General features: G+C 42.5%; 1 protein-coding gene across 3 annotated transcripts in view; it reads left to right on the top strand.

Moving 5' to 3' along the window:
* Positions 1-21,783, top strand: part of ATPAF1 (ATP synthase mitochondrial F1 complex assembly factor 1) — a 44,612-nt gene extending 22,829 nt beyond the window's left edge. For 2 of the 3 annotated variants that reach the window (XM_053575740.1, XM_053575739.1), the window contains 2 exons: positions 2,371-2,478; positions 11,196-16,025. In XM_053575740.1, the coding sequence (XP_053431715.1) occupies positions 2,371-2,478; positions 11,196-11,390 (303 nt within the window). In that variant the 3' untranslated portion in view covers positions 11,391-16,025. Of the gene's footprint in view, positions 1-2,370; positions 2,479-11,195; positions 16,026-21,392 lie in introns of those variants that run through there. The other variant, XM_053575741.1, reaches the window with a different exon arrangement.
* Positions 21,784-25,794: the final 4,011 nt, after the last annotated feature.

Raw genomic sequence — 25,794 nt, 5'->3', positions numbered from 1 at the left:
TTAGGCCCCACTCAACACCTAGAAATTGGAAAACACTCCAAAACACCTTCTCCTCCTAAGTCTCTTCAGTCTCCTCCCCTGACCTCCATCCTACTTACTGCATGTGCCCTACTTAACAAACATGGCTTCACAACATGAAGTTATGATGGTTATCTTTCGTTATCTTTTTAACTCAAGTTATAATCCCCTTGAGGAAGGTTCCCTGTCTTATATGTGTTTTCTTAACCAACTCAGCACTTTCCAACACGCTAAGTGAATGATTCCTTTTAATGAATGTTATTTAGTTTGCTTTCTTCCTTCCTTCTTTTTCTTTCTTTTAGTCCCAAATATTAGATTTAAAAGTTAGAGTCAAAGCATTTGAAGCTTTTAAAATAAAAATTCATATTTGAAATCAGATCGTAACTAGGAAAGGCATTCTCTATTTAAAGACCAAATCTGGCAAAAATAAGCATCTACAATATAGGGTTTGAAGTTGGAGTACAAGAAGATACAAAATAGAATGAGGGAGCAGCTTTTTACTTTGTTATTTTGTAATTCATCTGGCAATCATTTGTTAAGAACATACTATAGGGCGGCGCCTGTGGCTCAGTCAGTAAGGTGCCGGCCCCATATACCGAGGGTGGCGGGTTCAAACCCAGCCCGGGCTGAACTGCAATCAAAAAAATAGCTAGGCGTTGTTGCGGGCGCCTGTAGTCCCAGCTACTCGGGAGGCTGAGGCAAGAGAATCGCTTAAGCCCAGGAGTTGGAGGTTGCTGTGAGCCGTGTGACGCCACGGCATTCTACCGAGGGCCATAAAGTGAGACTCTGTCTCTACAAAAAAAAAAAAAAAAAAAAAGAACATACTATAGCCACCAACATTTGATGTACTTACTATATGCCCGATATTTTACATACATTATGTCATCTCATTCTGATACATATGCCATAAGATAGTTACTGTTATTATTTTCTATTTATGAAGAATAAAACAGGCTCAAAGAAGTTAGTTCACACTGCTATTTTAACAAGTGACCAGGGTCAGGTTTGAGTCTAGGTTATCTGACTCCAAAGTCTATGAACTAAAACATTATGTCATTTTCTTGGGAACTAAGACCTGGATGGAAATCTATGAGACCAGGTTCGTGTCCTCACAAAGCTCATACCCAAGTTTTGGAGAAAGTTCTGGTAACATAATTATAATCAAAATGATTAGCATAATATAGAATTATGATAAAAATAATTAGTATAATATTAGAAGTATATTCAATAGAACTGAGAGGCTGAAGTATTAAGAGTATGCTAGTTATGGGGCTTGGTTCGAACCCAGACCAGACCAGCTGAACAACAATGACAACTGCAACAGAAAAATAGCCGGGTGTTGTGGTGGGTGCCTATAGTCCCAGCTACTTGGAAGTCTGAGGCAAGAGAATTGCTTAAGCCCAAGAGTTTGAGGTTGCTGTGAGCTGTTATGCCATGGCATTCTACCAAGGGCAACAGAGTGAAACTCTGTCTCAAAAAAAAAAAAGAGTACACTAGTATAGTGTGTGGCACACCTCTTGGGGGTGGGACACAATTATAAGAGGGACTTTATCTAACAAATGTAATCAATACAACCTAATTTTTTTGTACCCTCAATGGATCCCAAACAATTAAAAAAAAAAAAAAAGAATACACTAGTAATAGTTAGGAATTGACAATTAAAATGACTCTTGCTGAAATGTTAAAGATGAAGCCCGGAGATCTTTTTTGAATGTTATTTGTTTCCTTCTACATTGTATAGGAATTTTAGCTTTGAACCCATACTTTCTTCCTTGTCTAGGCTTGAAGTCTAGTAGCCACTGCCCTAACCATTCTTCATAAAATTATGTTTCCATTCTTCTGTTCCCCTTCACCTCCCACCCAGATTATGTTTTAAAACTACACACTACAAATATAGCCCATGTGCAGACTCTCCAGTTTTTGCTACAGCTTTAAAGAGCTCAATCTTTGGAGCCAGCCAAAGGGAGTAGATTTCAGCTATGAAATGTACTAGTTCATAAAAGTGGCAATTACTAGGCACATTGCTTTCTTTAGAACTTGATTTGGTATCTGCTTGTGCCGTTTTGTTTTTAAATGTATGGCCACAATGAAGGATTCACTGCCTACTGTAAACATTTTCTGAGAAAAAAGCCAAACCTTTTCCAGCTGAAGACACAAATAACACTGTGCAAACTGTCACTTTCACTGTGCCTTTGCAGGCCTGACTTTGCCCACACACACCACTCTTCCAACTCACTAGCCACCCAAGGGGCTCTTAAGAGCCAGAATTTCCTCTAGACTCTCTATTGCTCTGAAATTGCAGTTTGTTGTGATGGTATCTTATTGAACCTTGATAAGTGTCCCTCCTTGCAGACCCGAGGGGAAGCTGCAGCCAGCCAACTGGTTTTATATCACTACCCTGAACTTAAGGAAGAAAAGGGCATAGTGCTAATGACAGCAGAAATGGATTCCACATTTCTGGTAAGAATTAACTTTTACCTCTTTGGACATACCTAATAGCCTTAACAGGTATTACTCCTCTGCCAAAGCTTATGAGAGATAAAGTTCCAGAGAGCTACATGTACTTTGTTTCTTAGTTATTTAAAGTTTATAATAATTTTGTCTTGCTCAAGCTCTTCCGAGTTGAATTTAATACAGATCATCAGTCATTATTACACAATTCTGAAATCCACAGGCTCTGAAAATAATGTTTCTTTCATACTTATTTGGTCACAAAACCTTACCTGCAGGGCGGCGCCTGTGGCTCAGTCAGTAGGGCGCCGGCCCCATATACCGAGGGTGATGGGTTCAAACCCAGCCCCGGCCAAACTGCAACCAAAAAATCGCCGGGCATTGTGGCGGGCGCCTGTAGTCCCAGCTACTTGGGAGGCTGAGGCAGGAGAATCGCTTAAGCCCAGGAGTTGGAGGTTGCTGTGAGCTGGGTGGGGCCACAGCACTCTACCGAGGGCTATGAAGTGAGACTCTGTCTCTACAAAAAAAAAAAAACCTTACCTTCAGCCAGGCATGGTAGCTCGTACCTATAATCTCAGCACTTTGGGAGGCAGAGGCAGGAGGATCACTTTCAGCCAGGAATTTGAGACCAGCCAGAGCAACATAACACGACCTCTGTCTCAAAAAAAAGAACAAACCCCAAAACAAAAAAAAGCCTTCACCTGAACTGGGCCTCATTTGGTAACTACATCTTGACTTAAAATAATGTAAGGGCATTTATAGTAAGTATTTTACTAGGGAAATATTAATATGTTTGATTATGAGGAGTTGCATAATATACAGTTGTACAGTATCTGCACCTCTAACCTTTCTAAAATTCAATAATTCTGAATCTAAGACACATCCAGTTCTTAATTGTAGGGAAGAATTCAGAGTAGGATAATTCTCAGTCTAATTATCTTCTTCCACACTGCTCGCATGTGCTGCATTGATCATACATAGTGGTTTCCTTTCCTCCTTGTCCCATTCCCAGATGAGAGTCACTGGGATAAAGCACAGACCCATAACTAATGATGCCCATTGTGTTCTCTTTGCACATCTAGGGGACAGGAGCAGTTTAGGACTACTGCACAACCTGTTTATCTACTCCTTGCTCATTTCAGTCTCATTTACCTGGCAAAGACTAAGTTCAAGATTCCTTCAAAATGGTGGACATTTTAGAGCCTCTTCCCCCTGACATTCTTCATTATAACATCTACTAATTTTTTTCTTTCTCTTACCAGCTACAAAATGGGAAGGAAGAAGTGATATCACTCAGCCAGTATCTCCAGTAATGGTAGTCCCTGAGCCTAGGACACAGTGAGGACTCTACTTCCCTATCTATTACTCTTGAAAGTATTCAGTCCCATCTCTCCCATTTTTCCTGCCATTTAAACCCTTCCATTCGTCGCATTCAACCGGAAGTTACCCAGAATTCTATCTGACAATAATGAGGTTGCCATTAACTGATACATGTAAGATTGCAGGAGGAATAGATTTGGGAAGAAAATCAGGAGCTCACTTTTGGGTATGTTATATCTGATCTGAGATGCCTATTATATATCCAAGTAGTAGGCAGTTAGATATATGTATATGAAACTGGAGTTAGACTGGAGATATAAATATGGATATTGTCAGCATACAGATTGTATTTTAAACCATGGAACTAAATGAAGTCACCAAAGAAGTGAGTAAAGATAGAGAAGAGGTCTGAGAACCAAGCCCTAGAGAGATGAAGCAACATCACTAAATCATATTAAGAAGGAATGGTCGTGAGGTAGGTGGGAAATTAAGATGGTAGAATGCCCTGGATGCTAAGATAAAATATTTCCAAGAATAGGAACTGCCCAGCTGGCCAAATTTTACTTGCTTATTGGGCAAATGAGATGCTGACTGAGAATTTACTAGATTTCACAAACATGGAAGTCCCTGGGGAGCTCCATAAGAGCAGTTTCAAAGGACCGATTCAATAAAAGTGTGATAGGAGTAGACTTAAGAGAGGATGAGAAGAGAAATTAGGAAGAATAAACAAGCATAGAAACTCAAGAGGCATTTTTGTAAAGGGAAAAGAAAATGGGGCATTAGCTGGAGAGGGAGAAGTGGGGCCAAGGGCATTTTTTTTGTTTTAAATGTGGAAGAAATAACATAATATTGTATACTGACAGAAAAGATCCAGTAGAGATGAAATATTGATAATATAGGAAAAAGAAGGGGGAAGTGATATTTTTGAGTGGGCAAGTCTGGAAATGAGGGGTTGATACTTGCCAGGAGTACAAAAACAAGAGAGAAGCCATAGTATAAGGACACAGATATAATTAAATGGATAGAGGTAATCATAGGTTGTAGAATTTCTAGATTGCTTAGTGAAAAGAAAGAAAGGTCATCAGTTGAAAGCAAAAATGGAAAAATGTTGGATATTTGAGTCAAAGAGGAAGTGTGAGATTATTGAGTAGGACAAAGGTCAGCAAACTAAAGCCTGTGGGCCAAATCAACCCACTGCCTATTTTAATAAGGCCCTGGAGTTAACAGTCTCTATATCTGTAAGTGGTTGGGGAAGAAAAGCTTAAAGAAAAATATGACACTGGAAAAGTATTTGAGATTCAGATTTTAGTGTCTGTAAGTGAAGTTTCATTAGAACAGCCCTGCTTATGTACTTACATTCTTTTTTTTTTTTTTTTCTGAGACAGAGTCTCACTTTGTCACCCTTGCGAGTGCTGTAGCATCATAGCTCAGCAGCAACCTCAAACTCTTGGGCTCAAGTGATTGTCTTGCCTCAGCCTCCCAAGTAGCTGGGGCTACAGGCACCTTCTACAATGCCCAGCTATTTTTAGAGACAGTGTCTCACTCTGGGTCAGGCTGGTCTTGAACCTGTGAGCTCAGGCAATCCACCCACCTCAGCCTCCCAAGTACTGGGGTTACAGGTGTGAGCCACCACACCCAGCTTCCTTACATATTTTTATGACTGCTTTTGTTCTACAACAAAAACAGTATGGCTCAAAAGCCTAAAATATTTACTGTCTCTTCTTTTATAGAAAATGTCTTGGAGAATGGAAGAGAGAATGAGTATGCAGGTACAGGCACAGAGAGAGGAGGCTGAGAGTTGGATTACCTAACGTTACTGTTTAGCCAAGTGGTATAGTAAAGTAATTGGAAGTCAGGAAGCTGAATGCAAAGGCTGACCATGGAATGGAAGCTGGATAAACAGGAAATTGAAAACATAAGGAAGGTTAGAGACAGTAAGAATTGAAGGATTGTTGGAGATGGGAGCAATCTAGAAGATAGAAAATAATAGACAAAATGTTTCAAATTGAAATTTGGAGGAAGTATATAGTTGCTGATAATTACAAAGTTTGACTTGGGCCAGGCATGGTGGTTCGTTCACACCTGTAATCCCAGCACTCTGGGCAGCCAAGGCAGGAAGATTGCTTGAGCTCAGGAGTTCAAGACCAACCTGAGCAGAAGTGAGACCCCATCTCTACTAAAAAAAAAAAAAAAAAAAAAAAACAGAAAAATTAGCCAGGCATTGTTGCAGGCACTTGTAGTCCCAACTGCCCAGGAGGCTGAGGCAAGAGGATTGCTTGAGCATTAGAATTTGAGGTTGCTGTGACAACCAAGGCACTCTCCAGGGTGACAAAGTGAGACTCTGTCTAAAAAAAAAAAAGCCAAAGTTTTATTTGACCATGGGAGTGAGTAACAAAATAGAGATTGCACTATATTTCTGATCTTCAGCAAAACACAACATTTAACTATATTAAAAGTGGATCCTTGGGCGGCGCCTGTGGCTCAAGGAGTGGGGCGCCGGTCCCATATGCCGGAGGTGGTGGGTTCAAACCCAGCCCTGGCCAAAAAACCACAAAAAAAAAAAAAAAAAAAAAGTGGATCCTGGCTCCGTGCCTGTAACTCAGTGGCTAGGGCACCAACCACATACACCAGGTCTGGCAAGTTTGAACCCAGCCTGGGCCTGCCAAAACAACAAGGGCAGCTATAACAACAACAAAAAGTAGCTGGGCATTATGGCGGGCACCTGTAGTCCCAGCTGCTTGGGAGGCTGAGGCAAGAGAATTGCTTAAGCCCAAGAGTTTTGAGGTTGCTGTGAGCTGTGATGCCATAGTACTCTACTGAGGGTGACTTAGTGAGACTCTGTCTCAAAAAAATTAAAAGTGGATCCTAGATAGAGGTCACAGAAGATGCATTCTGTTTTTTTGCCATTTTTGCCACCTCATTCTGGTTTGTTTAAACTGCTGCACAGTTATCATTATTATTAAATTTTGCTTCCTGGCGTTATAACATTTGATAGCATACCAGACAACATATATTTACCTCATATAAATTACCTTGACTGTGAGGTTCCAACAGAAACAAGTATAAAACTAGACATATTGGAATTTATTGTAAAGGTTTATGATTTAGAGAGAGAAACCCAGAAATGTGGTATGAATATATGATCCATTGCAAACTCATGCATGAAATGTACTGTTTAGGCAAAGTATTTTCAACTATGGTAAAGCATTAACCTGAAATGAACAGAAATACATGGAAACTAGAGGTTTCTTCTGTACTAACTTTATTGCTGAAAAGTTTGTGGAATATTTAAAACAAAGCCTTCTATGGCTCTACATCTGTGTCAATATTAATAGGTGATTGTATGGACATACAGTAAGTGCTAGGATGGAGAGATGCAGAGGGTTCTGGGGGGTGGTGTGGTGTCCCTGGCCCACAGGGAGTAAGAAGGCTTCCCGGAGGTGACACCTGGACTAAACCTTCAAAGATCAGCAAGAGTTTAGCCAGATAAAGGAAGGACAAGGGGTGGGGGAGGGGACATGTTCTAGACAGAGGGAATAGCATTAAATAAATGCTAACAGTCATAAAATGACTTTGGGTATTGCAAATAGGTTGGTATCACTGGTGTATTAACAAAAAAAAAGGAGATTTAGTGGGTTGTGTTTAGAGGTTAGGCTTTAAACTGAGGACATGAAAGAGTCATTAAAAGGAATAGCCCATCTTACAAGAGTACATGCGAAATTTACTAAATGTAGAATATAAATGTCTTAATACAATAACTAAGAAAATGCCAGGAAGGCTATGTTAACCAGTTTGATGAAAATGTTTCAAATTGTATATAAAACCAACACATTTTACCCCATAATTGCATTAATGTCCACAGCTATGATTTAATTTAAAAAAAAAAAAAAAGGAATAGCCCATAAAAAGCTAGGTTTTAAGAACATTAATCTTAATTATTTGCTTCTTAAACATTGTGTAGTTGTGTAGTTCAGGTCTGGTCAGTGTGATCATTTCGGAGACAGTTTAAATGATCTGGGCAAGAGGTGGTGCAGACCTGAGTTAGAGGCATGATAGTAGAGGTAGAAGAGAGAGAATGACCACAGAAATATGTAGGGATAAAAATGGGCAGGACCTGGTACATTGATTACAGATAGGAAGATTAAAAGAGAGGGAGAAATCACGTTTGTTATAATACCTCTTTATTGACCAACACAGGGAGTTAGTATGTTTATCATCTTGGGTCTTAGAAAGAGGAGACAACTACTTCATGTTGAGAGTCGAGAACAAAAGGCAGGGGTGAATAAGGAGAGGCCTTTCCATAACCCTCCATGAGAGACACATACCAAACTCTCCCCCCTCTCTCTGTCTCTAACTCCCTACACACTGTACTCTTGGCCTGCAAGCTTCTTGTTAAAGTGGTGGGAGGAAATCTTTATCCAAACAAAATCCTATTAAGTAAATCCCCAGAGTCTAATAGCTACAACAAGAGGTGGAGGGACTCAAGGCACCTCCACAGCCCCTAGGACTCTGCAGAGTAGTTTGAACAGCACTGATTGAGAATGCACACATCTCACCTTAACCCTACCTTCACCACCTCAGGCTTCAAATAAAAGTTAATGTCAGAGGCCTCCAGCTCAAGAGCTCACTAAGAAAAATAGGCCTGACATGGTGGCTCATGCCTGTAATCCTAGCACTGTGGGAGGCCGAGGTGGGTGGATTGCCTGAGCTCAGGAGTTTGAGACCAACCTTGAGCAAGAGCAAGACCCTGTCTCTAAAAATAGCCGGGCATTGTAGCGAACACCTGTAGTCCCAGCTACTTGGGAGGCTGAGGCAAGAAAATCAATTGAGCCCAAGAATTTGACATTGCTGTGAACTATAACACTGCAACAGTCTACCGAGGGCAAGAAAGTAAGATTCTGTCTCAAAACAAAAAGAGCTAAGAAAAGTGGTGCCAGATTATGGCAACGCACTTGCCTTAGAAATGGTTTGCTCTTGAGGCACATGTGAGTTTTAAAAAAGTAAAATTGATGATGTAGAGTTATCAACCTCGATCGATCTTAATTATCTTTCCAGAAACTAGCAGGGTAAAGTAGAGGGAACACCAGCTTGAGATTCTAGACCTCTGGTCCTGGCTCTGACCTTGGGCCTGTCCCCCGAATCTCATCTGCCTTGGTTTTTGGGCCTTTTAAATGGGTCGAAAACCAATTCAGAGCCAGAGGCAACTCAGAGTTGGGTGGTCCTTTAGAGCCCTTCCAGCTCTAAAATTCTGTTAATTTGAAGTAGCCAGCTTTTGGGGGAAAGGCTTTTGATTGAAGCTACAGTCCCAAATTAGTGCCTGTTCATGAGAAATGACCTGGAAAGTCCCATGGAAGGAATAGCAGTGAAGCACAGCCTATGGTATCTGTAACCCATCTTCATCGTTCTTCAGCTAGACATAGCATGCTTTTAGCATTCAGTTTCCAATGGGAATTTTCCATTATCTTTTGGGGTTTGATTTTGGACATAGGAACATGGTGATAATGGATAAGTGTCTCTGACCAACTGCAAATACAGAAGGTATACAAAGCAAAAGTAAAAGTTGTTTGAGGTAATTCTTTGATAAGGTTTTGAGAACATAGCCTGTGTCCTAACCCCCTACCTATAACATAAAATACTCTGCTTATCATTTTTTCTACTGCTAAGCTTTAGAGAATGTGGCCACTTCTCTTCCCAGGGACTCAAATTACTCCAAAACTTAGTGACTTAGTGGTTAAAACAACAAACATTTATTACCTCATAGTTTCTGTGAGTCAGGAGTTCAGGAACAGCTTAGCTAAGTGAGTCTGCCTCAGGGGCTCATTATGTTACTGTTAAGATGTTGTATAGTACTACATTTATCTGAGGGTTGATAGGCTTGGGAATCCACTTCCAGCCCCACTCACATGACTGTTGGCAGAGGTCTCCTGTTCTCACCTCTGGTTTTTCCAGAGGTCTGCATGGATGTTCTCACAACATAGCAACTGACTTTCCCCAAAGCAAGACAGAAGCTGCAGTGTTTAATGACTTAATAGCAGAAACCATTATCTATCATTTTGTCATAGTCTATTTTTCTAAGAGGTGAGGTCTTGCTGTGTTGTCCAAGCTGGCATTGAACTCTTGGGCTGAAGTGATCCTCCCACCTCAGCCTCTAGAACAGCTGGAACTTCAGGCTGGTGCTGCCTTACCCAGCAAATTTTTTCATAGTCTGTTCATTAGAAGCAAGTCTCTGAGTATAGCCCTCAATTAAGGAAAGGGAAATTAATCTCTACCAAGGGGGAAAGTATCATAAAAAATCTGTGAACAAATTTTAAAACTATCACTGCCAGCTTGGGCACTAATTTTCTGACTAAATGGGTATCAGTAACAGGCTTTAGTCAAGTATATGTCTGGTTAGTCAGGAACTTAGTATTCACTCACAAACTAGTTCTTGGAACTGGGTAACTATTGCTCTTTTTTCCCCCTGAGATATATTTAACAGTTATGAAGGAATTGAATGAAGAGAGAAATTATGAACATGTGCATTGATTTATTCAGCAAACGTTGACCAGATGTCATTATGTGCAAAAAACAAGCTTTGGTTTTATATCTTTTTTTCAATTAGTTAATTTATTTATGTATTTTGAGACAGAGCCCCAAGTCGTCACCCTGGGAAGAGTTCTCTGGCATCACAGCTCACAGCAACCTCCAACTCCTGGGCTTAAGCGATTCTCTTGCCTCAGCCTGGCCATTTTTTGGTTGTAGTTTTCATTGCTGTTTGGCAGGCCTGGGCTGGATTCGAACCTGCCAGCTCTGGTGTATGTGGCTGGAGTCTTAGCTTGAGCTACAGGCACCGAGCCTTTTTTTTTTTTTTTTTTCCTGAGACAGAGCCTCAAGCTGTCACCCCGGGTAGTGTGCCGTAGCATCACAGCTCACAGGAACCTCCAACTCCTAGGCTCAAGCGATTCTCCTCCTTCTGCCTCCCAAGTAGCTGGGACTACAGGCAACCGCCACAATGCCCAGCTATTTTTTGGTTGCAGCCATCATTGTTGTTTGGCAGGCCCAGGCTGGATTCGAACCCTCCAGCTCAGGTGTATGTGGCTAGTGCCTTAGCCGCTTGAGCCACAGGCGCCAAGCCGGTTTTATATCTTTATATTTTTTGAGGAATTTGTACTAGGGAAGTTAGACAAGAAAACAAGGATAAAAGGACAATACAATACAGTGTGATAAAATACTATAATGGTAGTTAGGCATAGGGTGGGTGATTTGTTTACCTGGAGACAGAGCACCTAACCAAGACTGGAGAGGTCAGGATGTCAGGGAAACATTCTAAAAGCAGTGACTCTTTTAGAGGAGTGAAGCCCCACATCCCCCACGGCAGTCAGACACAGAGCTTTGTGACCCTGTGCATTACTCTTCTTACCTTACAGAATGTTGCAGAAGCACAGTGCATCGCCAACCAAGTTCAGCTGTTCTATGCCACCGATCAGAAAGAGACCTATGGGTTAGTGGAGACCTTTAACCTCAGACCAAATGAGTTCAAATACATGTCTGTCATCACTGCATTGGAGCAAAGTGGACTTGGAGTAGAACTGAAATATGCCCAGAACCAAGATAAGACTTAGAGCTAAAAGGGTTGGCTCTTCACCAAGTCACTCAGCCCTGGATAATCTAGAGCCCACCCACCCATCAAGAACTCAAAGAGTTCAGCTTCTATTAATGAGCCATCTGTACTGAGCTGCCCTGTGTGCTTATTGGAAGAAGTGATTCTGGCGATGAGCTCTATTACTTAATATTCAGGAATGAAGATACCCAAATATTCTGGTAACTATCTCAGCATACTTGATGTTTCCTTTTAAGTGTTTGAGGTTATAACAAGAGACAGCCAACGATCTACAGGACAGTTGACTTTGTATACTGTAACAGTGCAGTTGCATTCTGGCCATTTTGACATCATAGCGTACGAACGATTGATTTGTCATCTTTGTAAACTTGTGATGAGATATCATAAGCTTGAAGACTTGCTATTGCTAGATGTGGGCTTTATATACTCTTCCCATGCTCCAGTCAACTGCCCAAAGGCATAACCAAGATATCCTATTTAGACTCTAGAACAACCAGATATTCTCATCAGGATAAAGTCTTCAAGTAGAGGCCTTTAGTTAGGTGGTTTAGAGTATCAGCAAATTTCAAGTATAGTTAGATAAACATGTACAATGCCTGCATTATTAAACCATAGTTTGTGGCACCTGGTTCTCTAACTGCTGGTTAGAAATTGTGTTTGATGAGGTGAATCAGTGCAGGGTAAATAAATCAAAATACTTTTATAAAGAGAAGATCGATGTAGATTTGCATGATTTTTTAAAAACAACTCTAAGCATTATATGAAAAAGTAGAAAGAAACAAATGTTCCTGGATGGAAAAATGTAGCAATAAAAAATTATAGTCTGGCTTACAATCTTCGTTACACAAAAGAATGAAATTTAAGCTATATGCTATCCATAGTGTCAGCTGTATGAGCTGATTTTATCAAAAGTCATCTTGGGACTCAGCAGTTGTTAGGAACACCAGAAATAACGTTATTCTTCAGCACTAGAAACCCATCTTTTGTTTGTAGCGTTGCTGTTGTGGCTCACTGATAGAAGAGGATGGTGGTTACACACCAGCCTTCTGAATCCAGGGCCCTGAGTGCCCCTCAAGGTTGTTGTCAGCTGCCTTTTCTATGCCTTTGCTTTATTGATCTAACGTGTTCCGCTTTGCCTACTGCTCCTACCTAAGATCTGGTTGGATGATGCTGAATATGGTCAATTTAAAGTATTTACAGTTTGTGTGTGTGGCTGGGGTCTATCTCCCAGCTCTTTAAATAGCATCGAACTTCCCATTGTTTTCTGAGTTGTGTCTGTTTTGTTCCACTGACGTGTCTGTGTGGCGAGAGAGAGAAATAGTGTTTGTTTAACCTGAAGAAGCTGCTACCCTTTCACAATTTCTCTAGTGATTGGGCTCTTTCCTAATGCAAATTCTAGACCTGTCTCTGGTCCTGGCAGTTCTATTTTGAGAAACTTGAGTCTTTGCAGCCCTGCCATTTTCCTTAAATGCCCTCTGACCTGGGCATTTTGAGTCCCAGGAATCTTTGACATCAGGTAGGGTTGCTTTCATGGTTATCCAGTTATATTTGCTTTTGCCTCCAGTGGACCCAGTTCTTAGCCACAGTACCTTTTTATAACACCTCCACCAGAGGATAAGAAAGTGATGGAAAAACAAATAAGAAATGGCTGGTCATTTCATCATTCTTCCTGGCTTTGCCTTCAGTCCCCTTTTGCCAAGAAGTATATATCCATGGATAATTACATTGGACATGACCAAAGTACCATCTGACTGCTCTTTTTATTTATTTACTGAGACAGCTCTGGTGAATGACTAAAAGAAAATCGTAACTATTTTTTTCTTTTTTTTTTTTTCAGTAAATTTGTCCCTTGGTGCTAGCATGATGTTATAGAAAGTGTACAGACTTTAGAGGTAAATGATTCTGGGTTCATATGTCAGCATTGCCAGCATTACTATTCACTAGCTCTATAATGTTAAACAAATTACTTAAAATCTCTGATTCTGGCTCTGTGCCTGTGGCTCAAGCGGCTAAGGCTCCAGCCACATACACCTGAGCTGGTGGGCACCTGTAGTCCCAGCTACTTAGGAGGCAGAAGCAGGAGAATCGTTTGAGCCCAGGAATTGGAGATTGTTGTGAGCTGTGATGCCACAGCACTCTACCGAGGGCGACAGCTTGAGGCTCTATCTCAAAAAAAAAAAAATCTCTGATTCTGTTTTTTTAATCTGTAAAATGAGGATAATATCTACCTCATAGAATTATTGTGGGAATTAAATTAACCTACATGGAGACTACCATAGAACTTAATTGATGTCAATTCCCTTCCTTTTCTCTATTTTTCCTGCCCCTCATTAAAGACCAACACAGATTAACATTTCAGATTTGCAGATCATTCTTCATTCCAATTAGAAAAACAAAGCTTATTTTACTAGTTCTGCAACTTTAAGATGCAATAGAATCACCTAGAGCACCTTAAAATGCAGATTCCTCAGCCTGAAAACCCCCTCAAAACCTGCTGAATCAGAGTATGTGCAGAAGGTGGTGGGAATCTATACTTTAATGTGTGCTCTACGTGATTCTGATACTGGGAATCAGCCACCACACTTTGGGAACCGTTGCCTTATTTATTCTTCACAAAAATGTACGTTAGCCAGGTCTTTTCTTTCCTGTGGACACTAGCCATAGTAAATAGTTTCCTCTGCTCTTTGTCTCCCATAGTGGTTCCCTTTGCATATTCTAATTACATTAAATTTATTTATCCTTGTGTCTTTTTCTCCCTACTAAACTGTGGGCTCCTTGAGGGCCAGGATTTATCTCTATTCCCAGTGCCAAAGACATGGCCTGGACCATATGAAATAGTTGTTTGTTGCGTAAATAAATGACATGGACGTTCGCCAAAACATTATCTTGTGTGTATACCTACCTTTAAAGACTGGATTTAAGAGAATCTCTTAACACACATAGATTGAGAATTTGCTGAGTAGGAATATTTGCACACCAGGATACCAAGCTATGCACGAAGTCTTTGTGTTTTGCCTAGTCCACTACATTATCTTAATGCACTTTTACACTGTGCACAGAGCACCTGTTCTGCAGCCACTGTGTTAAGTGCTGGGCACGGGAAGATGAGCAGAGTCCGATCCCTGATCACTGCTCTCAAGCTCTGTTTCAGTCACCGCCTGGTCTCCCTGTTCCTCTGATTATGTGCCTCACACCTGTGTATGTTCATACTTTACCTTGTCTCATTCTCAGGACGTTCATACCAGTACTTCTTTCTTCTCCAACTAATTCAAAAGCTGGAACCATATGTTCTGTTTTTCGCATTCTCTACAATATTAACCTTCTATTCGGTCTATTAGAGAAGAGGTACTAATGCTCACTCCACCAGTCATTTGACTTAGCATTGATTCAACATTCATCCATATTTATTAAGCACCTATGATATGCCAAGCACTGTTAAAGAAAACTGGGGAATAATATAGTAACAAATATGTCAAATATGGCCCTTGTTCTCATGTAGGTTATGTTCTTATGGAGAAGACAAACAAGTAAACCAGTAAGATTATTTCAAATACTGGTAATGCTACAAAAATAAAATTAAAAATAATGTGGTAGACTGGAGTACAGTCAATAACTTAATGGTCAGGAGAGCCATCTCTGCAGAGGTGACAGGTGATACGTGAGAACAGCACGTTTCTGGGCACAGATTTAAAGGTTTCATCCCTGCCCCTTAGGAGGCCATGCGTCAGCAGGTAAGACACTGACATGAATAATTACAAGGCAAACTGACCAGTACATCTCAGAAGAGGGGAAAGGAGAGTTAAGAAACCCTGCTGGGTACTGCAGAAGATGCAAAGCTTGCCAGACAATAGTACCTGCCTAAGAAGTGTATGGCTTAGCAGGAAGTAACAAATACAGTATTAAAATCTCCAAGGATATGTGTTTTGTGCAGCAGACAACAGTTCAGAGCTGACCTCACAAACTACAGTCACCTACAACCTAGCAATGTTTTGATCAACAATGGCCTGCATATACTACAGTGGCCCCATAAGATTATAATGGAGCTGAAAATTTCCTGTTGCCTAGTGACATTGTAGCTTTAGTAATGTCATAGCACAAAGTATGTTTGTGGTGATGCTATATAAATAAACTTAATAGCATTGCAAGTCTTATAAAAGTATAACACATAGTGGGGCTTGGTGGCTCACACCTGTAATCTCAGCACTCTGGGAGGCCATGGTGGGAGGATGACTTGATGTCAGAAGGTCAAGGCCAGACTGAGCAATAGCAAGACCCTGAAAAAAAAAGAAAGGCCAGGCATGGTGGCTCACGCCTATAATCCTAGCAGTCTGGAAGGCTGAGGCAGGTGGATTGCCTGAGCTCAGGAATTTGAAACCAACCTGAGCAAGAAAGAGCAAGACCTCATCTCTAAAATAATTGCCGGGAACCTGTAGTGCCAGCTACTGGGGAGGCTGAAGCAAGAGAATCACTTGAGCCCAAGAGTTTGAGGTTTCTGTGAGCTATGACGCTCTGGCATTCAACCCGAGGGCAACTGACTGAGACTGTCTCAAAAAAAAAAAAAAAAAAAAAAAAAGCATAGCACATAAAACTATGTACGGTACATACCATAATACTTAATAAATGACTGTTAATCATTTATGTCACTGCTCTTCTTATCATTATTGTAACGTGTGTTCTACGTATGAAAACAAAAAGTTAACTGTAAAACAGCCTCTGGCAGGTCCTTCAGGAGGTATTCCAGAAGAAGACATTGTTATAAGAGATGACAGCTCCATGCCTATTACTACCCCTGACGGCCTTCCAATGAAACGATATGTGGAGATGGGAGATAGTAATAACAATGTACTGTGCACATGTAAGCTAAAGTGTGTGTTTGTGCCTTAGTTTTTAACCAAAAAATAACAATTTTTAAAAACTTACAGAATGAGGATATAAAGAAAAAAATTTACAGGAGTCAAAAAGTTAAAAATAGAAAGTATGAAATAAAAAAGTTACAATAAGCTAAGATTAATTTATTATTGGAGAAAGAAAAAATAATTTTTTATAAATTTAGTATAGCTTAATTATACAGTTTATGAGACCTAGTATAGTCATGTCCTAGACCCTCACATTCACTCAGTACTCAGGGACTCACCCAGAAAAACTTCTAGTTTTTTCTGCAAGCTCCACTCATGGTATACCATTTTTATCTTTTATAGCGTAATTTTACCATACTTTTCCTTGTTTATACGTGTCTTGATACACAAATACTTAACTATTATGTAATGATTGTCTACAGTATTCACATGCTGTACAGGTTTGTAGCCGAGAAGTGTAGTAGGCTCTGCCATCTAGATTTGGGTAGGTACACCCTATGCTGTTTGAACAATGATGAAATCACCTAATGATGCATTTCTCAGTGTATTCCCCATTGTTAAGCAACATATAACTATGTTCACAATAACCATAACCACTGATATTTCATGGGAGCTTACCATGTACTGAGCACTGTGCTTAGCCTTTACATGGATTATCTCAATCCAATCCCACCAACAACCCTGTAAGTTCAGCAGGAACCTGCTTGTCAGTAACATGTGCTACTGCTCTCCTTGTACCCTCGTGCCCTCCTCCATCTCCAGCTCAGAAAAGGGGACAATCTAATCACCCCTAACCTCAGTTCTAGCAGCAAATTCGAGTCTTAAGAAGTCAAGGGTGGGCCTAGTGCAATGGCTCATGTCTGTAATCCTAGCACTCTGGAAGGCTGAGGCAGGTGGATTGCTTGAGCTCAGGAGTTCACGACAAGCCTGAGCAAGAGCAAAACCCCTTTCTCTACTTAAAAAATAGAAAAACTAGGGCAGCACCTGTGGCTCAAAGGAGTAGGGTGCCGGCCCCATATGCAGGAGGTGCCGGGTTCAAGCCCAACCCCAGCCAAAAACTGCAAAAAAAAAAAAAAACAGGCATTGTGGCAGGCACCTGTAGTCCCAGCTACTCGGAAGGCTGAGGCAAGAGGATTGCTTGAGCCCAGGAATTTGAGGTTGCTATGAGCTATGATGCCACAACACTCTAACCTGGGACAATAGAGGGAGACACTGTCAAAAAAAAAAAAAGCAAGGGTGTCTCTGGAACCAGCACTGAGAAACATGTCTACCAATTTTCCTGCTGGTAACTAAAGAACAAAGTGCATATATTTTATGTCTCTTATTCCTCCAAACTATTTTGAAAAACATCATGTTCTAGCTACAGAAGACTTCTTTTGTGCTCTGTGTTTAATGGCAAATGGTCTCAGTTCTTCTAATGTGGCATGTTGGTGGCTGCATCTTTTTCCTTTGTTCTGCTGAAGGAAAGACTTGGGGCGCAGAAAGGGAAGAGATGACTTGAAGATTGCTGCCTGCATCAGGAGCCAAACCAGAAACAGGAGGCAGCCGTCCACACTCCAGGCTTAATGGATCATTTGCAATGTCTACTGAGCAGGCTCATTCCTCACATTCAGTTGTACAGGGTTACTTCTGAGCTCTTCAGGCCTTAGGAACTGAAATATCTACAAGAAAAAATTGGTTCAAGCTGCTTAGAAATCATCCCAGGCTCCCCAGAACATTCAAGTTCCTGTGGATCAGCTCACAAGAGCTTCAGAATCAGTGGGTGGTGACTTCAAGAACATCCCATGCTAGGCCCTCACCCACTCTTTTAGCTCCAGCAATCTGGATGGCTGGCAATTCCCTGAACACTCTGCTCTTCCTACCTCTGTTCTGCTCTTTTCAAATACTTTTGCCTGATAGAAATGCCTATTTCCCCTTCATCAGGTTAATGCTTGTCTGTCTTTAAAGCTCCACTGAAGCCTTTCTACCAGACGCCTTTTTCTGGGCCTACTCCCCTCCACACTGCCCCCTAACCTGGATCATGTGCTCCTCTGTGGTTCCCCAGCATTTTGCACTCAAGCCTTTGCAAGACTGTCCTCCCGCTAGACAGGACACCCCTAGGAGATGGACCATATCTTACTTGACATTATATTGCAGTATCCAGCATGAAACCTGGCAAAGAGAATGTGAATGCTAAATAAATCCTTCTCGGGTGACCACTAACCTCAGACACCTGCACCTACAAATGTCCTTGCATGATGAGATCCAGCCCTGCCAAACACATTGTGGTCATATCCCAGTCCCAGGCAGCAGCCATTTTTCTTGCTCTTATTGCAGAGGCTACATGTGGAAAACCAAGCAAAGGAGTCATCAGAGGAAGCAGCCATGTCCAGTGTTTGTGAGCAGAAAGAACTGAATGATAATGAACTTTTGGAACAGATAATTTATTTTTTTTCGAGACAGTCTCACTCTGTTGCCCAGGCTAGGATGCTATGGCATCATAGCTCACAGCAATGTCAAACTTTTGGGCTCAAGAGATTTCTTGCCTCAGCCTCGCCAGTATTTGTGACTACAGACACCTGCCATGATGCCATGCTAATTTTTCTATTTTTAGTAGAGACAGGATCTCTTGCTCAGGCTGGTCTCAAACTCCTGAGTTCAGGCAATCCATCCACCTTGGCCTCCCGGAGTGCTAGGATTACAGGCGTGAGCCACTGCGCTCAGCCCTGTTTTTCCTTATATGACACAAAACCCCTGCCCCTCACTCTCTGGCTGACCTACTTCTGGGCAGACTTATCAGTGTCTGCCTCACAGCTGAGGCCTAGAGTTGAGCCCAAGATGGCCTCGTGGGGTCACCCGAGCGGATTTGTAGTAATAGTACCTTGGGAGTTAACATTGCCCACCCTCATCCCCACTGCTACCCTCTCCTATCTTCTCATGATCAGTTGTCAAACATGGATTTTCCTACCTGTAACTTTTGACTTTGAGGCCTCTACACATCTCTCTGTTTCATCTGGTTGGTTTTAGTCTAGTGTTCCCATCGCATCTTCACTTGAATCTTCACATTATTGCTTAGAACCTGTGTCCTTACTAACAAATGTGGAATTCCTTGTTCCTCTTCTAAATCTACGTGGCAGTAATCATAGGCAAGTGGTAAACTCTAAAGCTCGCTATTTATCAAAAAAAAAGTCCTTGCCATGGTTTGAAACATCACCACCGAATCATGCTTGACTTGGGTACACTGTGATCCTACACCACTTTTGTTGTCATCATTGCTCCTCCCTTCATGATCTGACATGAATCCCCAACTTGCATTCTCATTTCTTTGACCCATGTTCATCCTCCCATTTTGACCTGACCTCTGGTCAGATGGGAAGCAGCAGACAGATCTTACATTTTTGATTTTTTGTTTGTTTGTTTGAGGCAGAGTCTCACTTTGTCACCCTCAGTAGAGTGCTGTGGAATCATAGCTCACAGCAACTTGAAACTCTTGGGCTCAAGTGATCCTCTTGCCTCAGCCTCCCAAATAGCTGGGACTCCAGGCCCGCCACAATGCCTGGCTATTTTTTTTTTTTTTTTGAGACCAGTCTCACTCTTGCTCAGGCTGGTCTTGAACTCCTGAGTTCAGGCAATCCACTCACCTTGGCCTCCCAGAGTTCTAGGATTACAGGCGTGAGCCACCGCGTCCAGCCTAGATCTTACATTTTCTTTTTTGTTTGTCTGTTTTTTTATATTCATTTATTTATTTATTTATTTATTTGGAGACAGAGTTTCGCTGTGTTGCCCTCAGTAGAGTGCTGTGGCATCACAGCAACCTCAAACTCTTGGGGTTAAGTGAGGGGTTATCTTGCCTCAGCCTCCCAAGCAGCTGGGACTACAGGTGCCCGCCACACTAGATCTTACACTTTGAGACTAATTTTGCAGTCAGAGATGTGTTTTGCTGAGTCTCGCTGGTGCATGACTCCCAGCAGACTCTCTGAGATGTTTGATTCCACTGGCTAAGTTTCTTTCATTTGATCTTTGCAACAATATTAAGAGAGTAATATTGCTCCCATTTTACAGATGAGGACACTGAGGAGACATCATCATACTTGTTAAGAGTCAGGTCTAAATTAGAATCCCAGTCCTGCCTTTTATTAATTGTCTAACCTTGGACAAGTTACTCTGAGCCTTTAATTCGATTCTGTACAGTAAATAGTCCTATTTCAAAAGCTAAGAAAGGATTAAATGATGTAGTGTATAGTGTTTAGCATTATGCTTCACATATAATACAAATGCAAAACAGTAGCTGTTAGATTAAGTACTTTACCTTTTCAAGGTACACATCTCCTATAGGGAGGAGGTAGGACCTTCTGTTTCTAGAACAAATCTAGAACCTTCTACTTTTAGAACACATTTCTTTTGTGCTATTTTTCTGCACCATGTTGCTGTTTTAGGAAATTCTCTTCCAGGAATTTATAGAGAGTTGAACAATAGTAATAATACCAGACCAGGGGCCAAGCATTAGGGATTTGGGGATCTCAAGGCTAGATTCACTGGGCTTTGCATAAGTTGTCATCTGAAGGAACACTCCCCACCCCCCAGAAAGCTGATGGATGACAACAGGAAGGGAAGACTGGGTTAAGTCTAAGCCAAATCATACAGGTTGGGGTAGGTTCCATTTATCTATCATCAGCAGCTGGTTCGACCTTGTACCTACATCTGACATAGGGTAGCGGGGTAAGAAGTAGGCAGGGAGACAGACCTGGGGCCTGCAAGCTAACATGTGGATCAGGAGCAAGGTAACACTTGGAGTTCTGGGCCAAGGTGCAGGCCTATCTGATTGTAGATGGCTTATCTGAGACAAAATTATTTCTGGTTACAGACCTCTATTTAATTCCTTGTCAATTCATTAGACAACTATTTGTAGCTTAAAGAAACTAAATCCATCTAATATTGTCATTTTCTTATCTGGATGAACATCAGAAACAACTAAAGAACTTGTCAAAGCTGTCAAGTTTTGGGCTCTACCACTGACATATGAATTCTATTATTCTGGGGTGGGACTTGGAAAATGATTTTTCTTTTTTTCTTTTCTTTATATAACTCTCCAAGTAACTCTGAAGCTCAGATTGATTTGGGAACTCCTGCCATAAGTTAGTGATTTTGCTTTTTAATTTTTTTAACAGCTGAGTAAAAAGGACCCAAACCAGGCCATGCATTGTGGCACTCACCTGCAATCCTAGCATTTTGGGAGGCCATGGAGGAAGAATCACTTGAAGTCGGGAGTCTGAGACCAGCCTCAGCCCCTCGTCTCTACAAAAAAATAGAAAAATTAGCTGGATGTGATAGTGGCGTATGCCTGTAGTCCTAGCTACTTGGGAGGCTGAGGCAGCTGGATCACTTAAGCCGGGGAATTTAAGGCTGCAGTGAGATAGCATGGTGCCGCTGCACTCTAACTCAAGTGACAGAGTGAGACTCTGTTTCAATAATAATAATAACAATAATAGTTATTATAATAAATTTAAAATCATGAGGCCCCAAACCAGGTGAAATGATGAAAATATCTGGAAAAAAACGAGTTTTATTATTGCCTGCCTCTAGGGAAGATTTCTGTGGTGAGATTAGCTGTTCTCAGAACGTCTTAGGTAAGGACCTCAGTGAGACACAAGAGGAAAGCAGAAGCCTTCCTAGCTGCTTGGAATTCAGATGTTTTCCTTGTTTGATTTTGAGAGCTGAGAATTTCCCAGGCTCGTGACCCGTGGAGCAAGCTGTGGGATTATCTGTTGCCCTGGATTATGTGTGCCTGGCCCCTGCAGCTGCACAGAGAATTGTGTGTTGCCTCTGCAGGCTGAAGCTCTCCATCCATCCTGTGTGCATCTGTTCTTGCCTGTGGTAGTGAGCAGAAGGGGATGATATATGGCGAGCCAGGCGGCTACAGAGCTCAACTGGAAGACTCACACCCCATTGGAGCTGGGATTGATTGGCTGGAACTTCCTGGCCCTTCTCAGTTTGTCTCAGAGCCAGCAAGCTGCACCGTGTCCACTGGGTGCCCCTGTAGAGAGGGATTGCTCTCAAGGTCAGGGAAGCTCTGGACCCCTCTATGGTAGTCTGCCTTGGGCCCTCTTCTCAGAGGCAGATAACCTCCACTCTTGAAACCAGTGACCCTCAGACAGCCTTTTGTTTCCAAAACCCCTTTTTCCTCTCTGCACTCAGCCTCCCTCCTGTCTCCTCCTTTTCTACTCTGAGCTCACACTAAAGGACTTTCTCTCTTGGGTGTCCTCAGTAAAATGTTGGAATATGACTGGCCCCAGCAGATTTTTGCAAGGGTATCCAAAAGAGTGAATGAGAAATCTAAGGTGGTGTCAAGGTTACTAAGGATGGTCAGTGTACCTAATGCTATTAATTGCTTGAATGTGATTCCGGATACAAATGTCTATATTACCATCTACTTTCCCAGGAGAATAGTTTTAGAAAGTGCCTAGCCCGGGCGGCGCCTGTGGTTCAAGGAGTAGGGCGCCAGTTCCATAAGCCAGAGGTGGCAGGTTCAAACCCAGCCCTGGCCAAAAAAAAAAAAAAAGCCACTATCACTGAAACTTTGGGACATCATTCTTGTGGTTCTCCCCATGTGCATGGTATTTGAAAATAAACCTTTCTCAAAAAAAAAAAAAAAGAAAGTGCCTAGCCCACTTTCAAACTGAATTGTTTTCCTTTCTTTCACTTGCTGGAGGGTCGTGTGAGATAGCACTTAAACAGTGTGTCTACTACACGCGCAGCGGTGTGGGGCAGAAGGGTGGGCCATGCAACTGGAGTTGGGAGGCCCAACTCTGCCATCTCAGGCTGCTCTTCTTAATCAAGTCCTTTTGGAGCCAATACTCGCATCCCAACATTGTTGCAGGACTCAAAAAATGACCAGAGTAGTGAAAAACACTTTGTAAACCAGAAAATTCCTTACAACTGTCAAATTCTTGTGACAAGGTAACATGGGAGAAGATAACATAATAAAACCCCACCTTTGGGCGGCGCCTGTGGCTCAACGGGTAGGGCACCGGTCCCATATGCCGGAGGTGGTGGGTTCAAGCCCAGCCCCGGCCAAAAATAAAAAATAAATAAATAAATAAAACCCCACCTTTAAGGGCATGCAGTGCAAAGGGAAAGGCACAATCTCCATGGGCCTGACCAAGGAGCACATCTGCAAAGCACTAAGAACTTTTTTGTGTCAAGCCTCCCCACCCCCACCCCCACCCCGCAGACCCCCAAGATTGGTTCCAAGCAGCTGGTTTGATTCAGGAAGATTTCCTGGAAAAGAAGAGTACACCCTTAGTTTACTTAGCCTTGGGCAAAGCTGAGCTTCTACAGCTGCTTCTTGACAAAGGCCCAAATGCACCAGAAGACAAGCTGGATAACAACTGTGGGAAGTCACAGGCTGGACTTGTGTGGAATCCAGACTCTACAGGCCCAGGAAGTCTCCACCAAGAAGTGGACCCCACCCATTGCCCAAATCACTGTAGTGGATACAATTCTCCCATTTCCTGTAAATGAAGCCTAGAGAGGACCTAGACAGAACCACAGGGTAGACACGTTCAACCATCCAAACATGTCCCATCCCTTCTCTGTCCTTGGTAGAACTCTTTCTGTCTTTCCTGCCCCTCCATTCCTCTCTCTCTCTGAAGGTTTGCTGAGAGGACCCCTCCCTTCTAAGAGCCACTTCTTCCCTGATCTGTTGCTCAGCTAATGATCCTCTATAGCCAGTGGGATGCCTCAGCCTAGTGAAAGTTCCTTAGAAGACTGAGGCCTTTGTCATCACCCACCAAGCAAGGCAAGGGTCTGCATTTGGCCCCGATATGGTGCCTGATACCTAGTGGGCCCTCAGTAAGTCCTTATGGAAGGGCCTAGCACAGTGGCTCTTGCCTGTAATCCTGCCCTCTGGGCGGCTGAGGTGGGTGGGTTGCTTGAGCTCTGGAGTTCAAGATTAACCTGAGCAAGAGTGAGATCCCATTGCTACTAAAAATAGAAAAATTAGGGTGGCGCCCTGTGGCTCAAAGGAGTAGGGTGCTGGCCCCATATACCGGAGGTGGCAGGTTCAAAGCCAGCCCTGGCCAAAAACTGCAAAAAATAAAAATAAAAAATAGCCAGGTGTTATGACAGGTGCCTGTAGTCCCAGCTATTTGGGAAATTGAAGCGAGCAGATCACTTGAACCCAGGAATGTGTAGTTGCTATGAGCTAGGCTGACATCATGGCGCTCTAGCCTGGGCAACAGAGTGAGACACTGTCTCAAAAAGAAAAAAAAAACCCAACACTTTTTATGGAATGAATGAATGAATACATGAAAAAATGTGGGAGAAATGGATGTGCTATTTCCACCCCACCATAATAATTTATTAATAATTTAAATCATAATTTAAAAACTAAAAGATAGCACCGCAGCCCTCTGGGACTATGAGGAACACCCGCCCTACTGGCAACTCCAAAGCAGGTGTTACTGAACACACTTGAAGACAGGATGCTGTGGAAGAAAGAAGAAAGCACGTGGGCCCGGGGTGGTCTGAGGAGGCTTTCTGCAGGAGAACAGCTTTGAACTGGGAGGTGCTCAAGGAAGGCAGCTCCAGAGGCTGAACTTGAGGTACCACAATGGGAGAGGAGGGGATAGGATTGGATAAAACTTCCTATGCAGGCTTCAGGGTGGGTTCCATGGAAGGCTGAGCCTGGAACACTGATGAAACCACCCTCCAACTATCACTCCACTGCTGCAGCATCCCTGGCTGGAAACGCAAATGGTTGGAGGGCACAATGCCTATCAGGACCATGCTGGGCGGAAGGTGTGGGGTTATGACATCGTCTGCAGGCACTCACCCACACCAGGCTTCCACTCCAGCTTCCAGAGGTCTCCTTCCCCAGATGGAAGACCCTAAAACTGGAGAAGTGAGGGCAGTGCTCCAACTCAAGGGGGCAACTAGAAGGGAGTAGGACTTTAGAGCAGACAGCAAAGGTTCTCTGAGATTCACAGAGGCAAGAGGACCCCCCTCCTCTTCAGAGGGACTGAAACCCTCTGAAGCTGTGTCACAGTGGTCTGACCTGCACCCCTTCCTCCTGATAAGTGGGTTCCATCCAGACTGCATGGTTGGACAGCTCTGATGTGCCCCAAGTCCCCCCATATTGTCCTGGGTCTCTGCCCACTGCCCTCCCGGACCCCGAACAAGCTCAGCCCTTCTTCTGTACAAACAGCTGCTGAGTGCTGGAAGGCAGCCCTGAAGCAGACTGGTCACAGCCTTCTGCTGTGTGCAAGAGCTACCACATTAGAGCCTCACAGCTCTTCCATGGGGCAGATGTTGTTTCTTTTTTAGAAAAGGGGAAATAGGCTCAGAGAGACTAAATGCTTTGTCCAAGGTCACATAGAATTTCAGTGTACATCCTTGTCAACCTTGTCGTCTTCTGTCTTATTCCCTTAAACTTTGTATTCTTCAGACTAAAGGAAGTCTAACTCAATTCCTCTTAGAGCCATGAGGGTGTCCATGACTTTCCTTAATGGGCCAGGTTATTAGATGCAGGGAGATCCTGCCTCGTGGGCAGGGAGGAGCAGAAACTGAAAT

This window comes from Nycticebus coucang, chromosome 22 (genome assembly GCF_027406575.1).
Source record: "Nycticebus coucang isolate mNycCou1 chromosome 22, mNycCou1.pri, whole genome shotgun sequence".
NCBI lineage: Eukaryota > Metazoa > Chordata > Mammalia > Primates > Lorisidae > Nycticebus > Nycticebus coucang.
The sequence above is the reverse complement of the archived record's forward strand: the minus strand, read 5'-3'. Positions and strand labels throughout refer to the sequence as shown.